The sequence below is a fragment of the Morone saxatilis genome, unplaced genomic scaffold (assembly GCF_004916995.1).
Source record: "Morone saxatilis isolate NCDOM2014 unplaced genomic scaffold, NCSU_SB_2.0 Contig11, whole genome shotgun sequence".
NCBI classification, from domain to species: domain Eukaryota; kingdom Metazoa; phylum Chordata; class Actinopteri; family Moronidae; genus Morone; species Morone saxatilis.
This window is the reverse complement of record NW_023339663.1, coordinates 25,247,868-25,257,231: the sequence shown is the minus strand read 5'-3', so window position 1 is coordinate 25,257,231 and position 9,364 is coordinate 25,247,868. Positions and strand designations below refer to the sequence as shown.

General features: G+C 44.6%; 1 protein-coding gene across 1 annotated transcript in view; it reads right to left on the bottom strand.

Moving 5' to 3' along the window:
- Positions 1-9,364, bottom strand: part of kif13ba (kinesin family member 13Ba) — a gene marked incomplete in the record, with an annotated part of 42,204 nt that overhangs the window by 4,907 nt on the left and 27,933 nt on the right. Inside the window, 21 exon segments of the mRNA XM_035651825.1 lie at positions 1-1,176; positions 1,837-2,422; positions 2,797-2,856; positions 3,024-3,154; positions 3,950-4,106; positions 4,388-4,438; positions 4,539-4,616; positions 4,861-5,013; positions 5,114-5,389; positions 5,487-5,611; positions 5,703-5,758; positions 5,915-6,041; positions 6,432-6,531; positions 6,625-6,780; positions 6,927-7,059; positions 7,187-7,344; positions 7,546-7,719; positions 8,013-8,138; positions 8,553-8,702; positions 8,899-9,054; positions 9,163-9,325. Of these exon segments, the coding sequence (XP_035507718.1) occupies positions 971-1,176; positions 1,837-2,422; positions 2,797-2,856; positions 3,024-3,154; positions 3,950-4,106; positions 4,388-4,438; positions 4,539-4,616; positions 4,861-5,013; positions 5,114-5,389; positions 5,487-5,611; positions 5,703-5,758; positions 5,915-6,041; positions 6,432-6,531; positions 6,625-6,780; positions 6,927-7,059; positions 7,187-7,344; positions 7,546-7,719; positions 8,013-8,138; positions 8,553-8,702; positions 8,899-9,054; positions 9,163-9,325 (3,322 nt within the window).

Genomic DNA, 9,364 nt, shown 5'->3' with positions numbered 1-9,364 from the left:
AGCAGGGGATTCTGGGACATTGAGTGTCAGGACTATCTGGTACAGACATCATATCCAGGGATGCAAACACATCACTGGTAAAAATCAGCATGTGACTGGCATGGTTTGAGCTTAATGTCACTCTAACCCCAAATTAAAAAACAATCAAAAAATCTAATGGGAACTAATTCTATTTCCTCATTCACAAAGAACACAAAGCACATATTATAGTGAGACATAAAGGGAGAATACAAATATGCCAAAGAGCCACTAGAAGATAATTCAATATTCTCCATTTAGTCAGCTCGTCACAAGGCGGCCGTACACTATCTTTTGATCTTTTCTGGTAGCTATGACTACTAACAATAGCACATCAGAGTGGTGAAGAGAAAAAAAAACTACAAGTGACAAATAAATCCATCAGCCAGCATCCAGCGGGAAAACATGAAGGTTCTTCATTCTACAAGTGTTTTTTCTGCATTCTAAAATAACCCTCAAGTTTGAAATATATTCACAGAAAAATAACAAAGTGACTTGTGTGACTAGTTTGCATCCCTGTATATCAGCTCAGAAAGCATCGGAGGCAAATCTTCCAGCCTGCAGCATCCATTCCTCACCCCCGCAGAGCTCCGACACTCCAAATACGACAGTCTGCACTGACTTCCATTCACTCTTAGCAGTCTTCCCATTGACCGCCATTCATTTAGCATTATCTTGCCACATGATAAATAGTCCTTCCACGGACTTCTATATACTCTGCATAGTCTTTCATCAACTTACTTGCGTTCGTTCTGAATGGTCTCTTCACTCTCTTTATTCTATTTTATCCATTTCCTGTGAATGGATGTAGTGAATGTAGTTTCAAACTATAGGAGGGTAGGCAGTATGTCTGATGTGTGAGCCTGTTGCATAGCTGGGAGGAGAAAAAAAAACAGGAGGAGAAGGGCTGTGGGGAGTTCATCTCTCCCATCCAGCTCCTAGGTTCCCTGTCTCAACTGCTCCAGGACTTGCGGTTCTCCCCCCGGCGGGCAACAATGGCTTCACCGCGCAAGACGGGGACGTGGACGGGAGCGGAGAACTCCCCCGTGCGCCGACTGGTCCGATCACGGCATGACAGACGGTCTGGGCGAACCAGCACCCCGTAACCCGGTTTACAGTGGAAATATCGATGACCTCCAACTGAACCGTCATTTTTACCTGCAGGGAGAAAATAAGGTCATCACCACCAATCGGAATTCATTAAGCACTGTACTGTAGTCAGCTCCATCATCAAAGGCAGTATATTAACAAGGGAACATCAGAAATTCAGAAATGATCTGTGCTTATTACAAAAGTACTACATAGAAGGGATGCCCGTGATCCGATCCGAGTCATTTAATATAGAGTATCTGTCGATGCAGAGTCCTGAGACGATACTTGTGTTTTTTTGGATAATAATACAGTGCCCAGTGCACACTTACAAGTACATTAGTTATTAAAATCAATCTGCTTGACAATTAAATAGCTTTGCATTGCATTAAGAAACAAATGCCTGCATCAAAGCTATCATATGTGTTTCTTTTATTTATTTACACAGTAAACTATAAAATACCAAACCTTCTGTAACCTTTTTTGGTCTTGTTGCTGCCTGGAGGCAGTTTCTCTCTCCAGTGTTTGGTGCTTTGGTGCAGCCTTTGTCTGAGCCTACCTGAACGGTCTGTATTCTGCTCACTGTTATCACTCTTACTTCCATGGTCTGTACATCTTTTGTGCAGGTTACATTCATTTATTACTCGATTTGGCTTTTTGTTCGCAGAAGTGGTTTCTCATGTATTTGGGTCATTTGTGTGAAGTCGTCCTTTTGAGTTGTGTACCTACCTACAGGGGTGTCCAGCTCCACCCCCACCCACACTCCTTCGGCAAACTGTGTCATTCCCACGTAGCGCACCGTCCCGGCCTTATTGCTTCCTACTGTAACATATGCCCCTTCTGTCAGCCAATCAGGCAGTACGTCGTCATGGCTACGCTCTTCGTCGTCCACAAAGATCTCCAGCCTCTCAAAGCCTTCACTTCCTCCTCCTGAGTTGACCTGCTTGTGTTGAGAGAAGGAGTTTTCGGCAGTGACGTTGTTGTGATTGGCTGAGCTGTGGGAAGCAGGTGGAGCGACGACGGCCATCTTGGTGCCACACTGAGAAGGAGAGGTCACAACATCGTTCCTGTCAGCACCCAGCTGCTGGGGGGTTGTGGTTAACGTAGTCTCAGCAGCCAGGAGGGAGGAAGACGAGGAGGAGGGTTGGAGGACGTCAGACAGGGTAACTGTAGAAACACTACTGGAGAAGTAGCCGCTTGATGACTGGCTGAGGGGGCTGAGGGGGGTAGTGTCATGCGGGTCATGCACAGGAAGAAGAGGGACTTCTGGGAACTCTGCCCGTCTGTCTTTGGTTTGGGGCCGTAGAATAGCAGTCTACAGGAAACCAACGGATGCCACAGGAACAGAGGGACAGACGAGAGCATGCAGACAAGGCAAAACAACAAAACAATAATCAGCAATAAAAATCAACTTCCACAAAAATGGTACAATCACCCTTTGGACCAATCAGATGCCATTAATGCTGTTATGTGCAGCACAAATATATGTTGAAGGACCATTTGCATCATCTGTTAATGTTTTCTTGTGACATTTGCAGCCACATATTGGTTAACTAACCCAGTCGCCCTTTAGGCTAATAAGTAAATACATAAAAAGCTGTTAGGAAACAAACCATATGTAACGTACATGTACACTTATGTTGCTGCAGTTTGCAGAAACAATGAAAAAGTGGACAGGGACAATCTTACCGTCTCCACCTTGACTCGGCTGTCGTCCCCTCCTGATGTCAAGATGCGAGGAACATGCTGCTGAGTAACAACAACCAAGGTCATGACAAGAAAACAAGAATTAGTGCCTCGCTGCCAGAGCTTAAAATTTACAAGTTGGAATTACTATTAATGATATACTTGAAGTCTGATCCCGCCCTACTCCACAGTCACACAGTTAGAGCACTACTGACACCATCTCTGCTGACCTGCTGGCTGTGTGGCGAAGGTCTCAGCTCCTTCTTGTCGTCTCGCGCTGGAAACAGGGACTTGAGCAGTTTGGGCATCTGAGGAACCAGCGCCTTAACTGAAAGATAAGAGGCAGCAAGTCCTGAACGCCCTGGGGGAGGGGGTGGAGGTGAGAGAGGAGGAGGTTGAGGCAGAAGAGAGGAAGGAAGCAAGGAAAGAAGAGTAGGTGTGGGAGGTAGAGGAGGTGTGAAAGATTAAGACAAGAAGTTGAAAGCGAGTACAGGAAATGGCAAAAAACCCCAACACAGTGATAGACTGACAGAAGAAGGCATCAGCTGGCCACTGACACACAGATGGCGGATTAAATCATTATGATTAAAAAAAAAAAAATTCTAATCACTGGATTGTGAAACAGAAATTAAAATTAAATTTATTAATTCTGTTCATTTTGAACAGAATTAATCTAAAGCACATCACAGTGGCATGAATTCTGACATGGCCAAGAAATCACAATGAGACAGAAATATTCAGACTGATCAGACCAGACCAACTGACAAAACAGTGAAAAGCTTTGATAATGAAAATGAGGAGAAGTTCACACTGCATTAGACGAAGCAGGTTACAGAAATGGATGTAAGCAACACCAGAAAGAGCAGGAAGGAAGACAGATATTACACGTCACTCTAGCTCGGAAAAAAAGGAAACGAGTTTATTAATGTAAACAATGGCACATGGGAAATGGCAAAGTAAGTAGTCAGCTTAAGTGTTATTGACATTAGCACATATAGTAGAAGGATAACCCATTGGGAAACAAGAAGAGAGGAGGATGAAAGAACTGTCAGGAGAGTAAGAGTTGGGAGCATGGAAGAAAAATGAAAAGGAATTTATGGTAGAGAAGAGAAAAGAGGGGAGAAGAGACAGTGGGGGTTAAAGGGAGAAGGTTTACCTTGCTCCGGATCCTGGGTTTGTGGGGGCGTCATGCCGAAGGGAGTTGGGGATGAAGTAGGGGAGGTGGAGTAGCTGGAAGGGGAAGAGGCGGGCCTGGGGAGGGTGCGGTGAAACTGAGATGGCATGAAGATATCCTGCTGACTCTCCCATCGACCCTGAGAAACAGACAGATGACAGCACAATGGTTTGAAAATAATGAAATATGAATATAATATGTATGTAAGATGTAATACCATTTATATAGGACATTCAGTTCACTAAAGCTTGGTAGTTTAAACCCTATGTGGCAGTTAGGTCTTGTTTGTTATGTAGTTGCATCAGATGAATAATTGCTACTGGATCCACAAATGATCACAAAATATTTAAATGATCATTTTGAACATTTTGTTGTTGAAAACAGTCAACATGTGGAGACAAGAAGTAAAAAGTGTGTCACCTTGTCGTCTACCAGGCAGGTTGTGGACAGGTCTTGTCTGCTTCCAGACAGCTGAGGATGAATGGATGGACAGAGAGAGGGTAAATTCAGAGAAATCATATTTTATCGTAATATATTTTACACTATAAAGGGAATTGTACTTGTGTTTTACCCTGTTGACAGAAGGTGAACTTAGGCTCCGTCTGCTGCTCTTCCCTCTGCTTGTCAGTTGCTCCTTCACTGCCACCTCCTAAAACACACACACACACACACAGAGAAAGGACATTTTCAACATATTAGAAAGCACAAAAAGAATAAAGGGGGAAAACAGACAAATCACAACATTGATAAATGTAATATTTTGACATGCCATTAATCTCCTAGGCTGCTGAGTGTGTTAAAATTTCACATATACTGTGTGACTGAATCAATCAATGGATATCATTTCTATCTACCCGACACCATCTAACTTCTGTACCAGTTTCTCCATCTACCTGTCTGAGTCTGTCCAGAGTCAGGATGTTCTCCAGACTGAGGACACTGCGGAGGTATTTCTCAATTGCAGCCTCTTCATCAGCTGACTGGCTGTTGTGTGCGCTGGCAGCGAGCCGCGCCAGCATCTCCCGGTCCTCTGACCCAGGGGCGTCCTAATGGGACAAAACATCATAAGATTTGTGCTTAATAATCCTGCTCCTGAGGTGTTCTTCCTCAAAACACTAAATGCCTAATATTTTCCCCTGGCCTTACCCCGGGGATGTTGGAGACCACCTCAAAGGTGACCCCACAGCCAGGTATGGTGCTGCGGGTGGACATCCTTCTGAGAAAGTTGTGGGCAAAACCTTGGCGACCCGGGTTCACGTTGACGCAGATCCTCTTTCTCAAGACCAGCTGCATGTCGGCAGGGTGGCTGAGCTGAACCACCACCCGAATTGTCAGGTACACTCGCTGCTCCGGCCATGCTCCGCCACGACTGAGTTGGGGACACTCATGGACAGTAGAGTCCCATGATGCCTCTGCTTTAACCTGCAGGGTTGGAAAATCACAACCGGTTAATGAAACAGCTCCCAAAATGGACTCCAGGAATTCCTCAGAAAAATACCTTATGCAGTTCCATCCTCACCTCTCCATCATAGTGTTTGACAATCTGTAGGTCAAAGAAATCGTCCTCATCCTCTCCACTCAGGGTGGCATCCCATCCTCCAGCCTCAGGAACCTCAAACTGGTCTGGAGAGCTGAGGTCATCAGCTGGGAAAACCAAGAGAAAACATCATAAATCAGCCCGTGAGTAGAAACACATGCGACCAAGCATATATCATTTAGCAAAGAACTAACATACGTTTGAGGTTCAGGAAGACGACGGGAATATGAGTCTCCATGCCTGGCAGAGGGACCCTGTAAACAAACATGCAATACACACTGGGATCAACATATATACTTGTTTGTGCCTTACAGAAGTATAGTTGAGGCATTCATAAGGAAATATTAAATATTCAAATCACACACACACACACACACACACACACACACACACCCTACCATGCGTCTTACCATTCAGCAGGTGCTCCAGGAATGCCGCTACCAGCAGAGGGCACCATGACAGCGTTTCTCTCCTCTGTCAGAGTCAAGCGCCACTCCAGCAGCTGGGCCTCCCTCTCTGTGTCATCCTCTGTCTTTTCTGTGGACACAGCAACACTTGAACATTAAACACATTAAACACCTACACTTAAAACCACCTAAATTTAACTAGCATAAAAGACCTTTCTCACAGCAGCCATTTTTAACATGAAATAGTAGGATAATAAGGACCATTGACCTGATTGGAACAGAACCTTAATCAATATCAAACAGAGTCAGGGTGTTGCTACTGTGCATGTTAGCTCACTAGAAAGTCTCTGCTACACTAAATGGAACAGCACCTTAATGAGTTTCATTGGTAACAACAGTTTTTACCTTACTATTTCATGTCAAAATGGCTGCTGTGAAAAAGGTCTATACTGAAGATGCCTACAAGCTCTACAAACAGAAGGTAGTGTTACAGACCTCTGAATGTGTGCTTGTGCATTACCTGCTTTGCTGACCAGGCTCTGCAGGTGCTGGTCCAGGTATTCTTGTCTCTTGGTGAGAGCAGCTAACCACTGCCCACGCAAACGTTCCAGGTCTCTTTCCTATGCAACAAACCAGTCAGTTAATCGTCTTCAGTTCTCCTGTAAGTCAATGTAAGCCAAAGAGACTGTAGATAGAGTATTAAACTGGTCTACCTGATAACTGTCCATCTCATCTCCTTCCTGGTTTGCCGTGGTATTTCTGATCTCCACGCAACCCACTGACACTGCAAGCAGTATTTCTGCTATCAGAGGCATGGTGCCTGAGTCCTGAACTGAACGCACCTCCACCTGGATTCGTCTCGACTGACCCTGGAGATGAGCAAGGGGAGGGGACACAGCAAAATGTTTAGAAGACAGGACATTACTTATAATATTTAGAAGTTGGCTTTTCAGCTGAAGCTTGCTAGTTGCTCCTGCTGTGACCAGGTTGTGGTTGTGCTAGGGCCAATCCCTACCTGCCGAAGCTGGAAGATTCCCCCCGTCCGCACATCTCTAGCAGGAACCACTTCCACAGGGACAAAGTCTCCATTCTCATTTATCTCCAGGATTTGAATCCACAGCTCTAGGCGACGTGTTACCTCACTCCATCTACAAAAACCAACATTATTGGTACATATGGGCAACAAAGCATTGTTGTTTCAGAAGTTACTGGAAATCAACTCTTGCAAGCAAAATTAAGAGTCAGAGGTGAGTGTGTGTTTGTGTGTGTGTCTACCTGTCTCGTAGTGTGCGCGTCTTGGCCTGGATGATGCTGAGGTCCCACAGGGCTGGGTTTCTTCCTGCATCAGCCTGTCTGTGTCCATATACCTCAATGGCAACTGCCCCTTCAGTCAGATATTCGATGAAATCCTCTGTTACTGACACTGCCAGCTCCTACAGGACCAAATGAAAGATCAGTCTTACACAACTTATATCGGAACACCCCCCTACCCCCCTACCCCAACACCACCTTTTATAGAAATATTTGCTTTCCTACACCCTGTGTGTCAGTCTAACACAAGAACAAATCCGTACAGAGTTCATTAAAGCATTGAATCTAGACTTGTCGTCCACCTCCTCCCTCCCAGGCTTCACCTTGCAGCTGTCAAACACAACCATGCAGTGTGGGTCCTTGGTGCTGGGTGAAGAAGAAGATGGGTCTACTTCAGGAGCCACGATGATGGGCTCAGGCTGGTCCCAGAATGCATACTGACAGAAGACGAAGTTGGACAGGTACTGAGGAAGACCAGTGGCCTGCAGGATCTTAATCTGTAGAGGGGAAACAGGTCAAAGGTAATTTAAACATATCTTTTTCAACCATAAATGAATAATAAAACAGTTTCAACAAAAACTGAACATTATAACCTTCATGCAGGTAGGATATATGGCAGGAATGTTGTATTACACTGCATTAGTTTGAATTGAGTGTATACTGAAACTTAAAGTAGACTAAACACACTTAGCGTTCCTTGAAATATAAAATGAGGCTTATGGAAGGAGTTTAAACTAGTGACTGAACCAGGTGTGCGTAACAGAGATAATGTATGGTCTGTCTGTCTTACCATGCAGACCAGTTTGCGATCCTGGACTTCAGTGTCTTGGTTGTTGTCAGATTCATCTCCTCCAGCCATGTTGTCCTCCAGTCCTCCTCCAACCCTCACCACCTCCACATGAAGACGCCCTGCCACCTGACCACAGAGAGGGAAAGCATATAAAACCATTACCCCAACCATAGAATATGTGTGTGAATGTAAGTAGTTAGTTAGTTCACTCCAGAGCTACTCATCTACCATTTGCAGTGGTATTGTGAACATAGACCTGGCATTTCCTTTGTACATCTTGTCTAGTACTTTGCTATTATACTAGCATTATTGCAACATTATTATCATATGAATATCATGTAACCTATGACTCTGACTTCTAGGTCACTCAGTATGGGTGTCATGGGAATTTCAAGTAAAATCTCCAAAGAAGCAGCTGCTGATATTCAGAATCCACAAAACAAACTACACTGAAGAAATTCATAATACAATAAGTATAGAGTCTCTAATAAAAGCTCTGAAAAAGACATAGGAATTATCAACAAATCTGTGACTACCCACCTCCCCCTTCTGGTTGATGATGGGAATAGCGTACTGCAGCTTGACATCGTAGAAAAGACAGGAAAGGAAGACATTGGCAACGCCAATCAGACTGTGGTTTTCCTGCTCATCAAAGAATGGGTCTGCTCTACGGAAATATGAGCGCATCACCTGAACAAGGAGAAAATAATAACAAGGAATACAACGTTATTTCAGTAAAATGTTTTAGCATGTTAGCTACAGTTCTAGGTCAGTGCTAATGTTTACTGTATTCATTCTTGTATTTGTGTACTCTGACAGCCCTGTCCTGGTGACCTGGCAGGATCACTGTACGACTTCACATGGTGAATTTGTAAAGCTAACTCACAGGGTTGTCTTGGTGATGAACGTGGTAGTCCTGCCACTCCTGGTACAGCTCTCTCATGTCAACCAAGCGGTTCTCCATCTTCTCCAGACTCCAAATCTGCTTCCCTCGACACCGACGTCGAACCTGAATTGCTGGTTCACTGAGCACTGCATCCCTCTACATACACACAAACACACATACACACGTATTTAGAGAATTGGCTGTGCTAAATACAGAAGAAAGGAAATCTGTGTACAAGTGTTTACGTATTTGTGTGTGTGAGACCTTGCGGTTTGCGTTGAGGTTGTCTGATGGGATCTGCAGAGTGACTCTGTACTCAGTGTGTCGTTCCAGCTCCTCTGCAATGAAACAGGCTTCTTGCACCAGTAGGTTTGCCCTCACTATCTGCTCCCTCAACCGCCGTAGACTCCTCACTAACACCGCCTCCCTGAAAGAGGAGAAGAGGTGGCAGAGAAAAGAGGGAGAC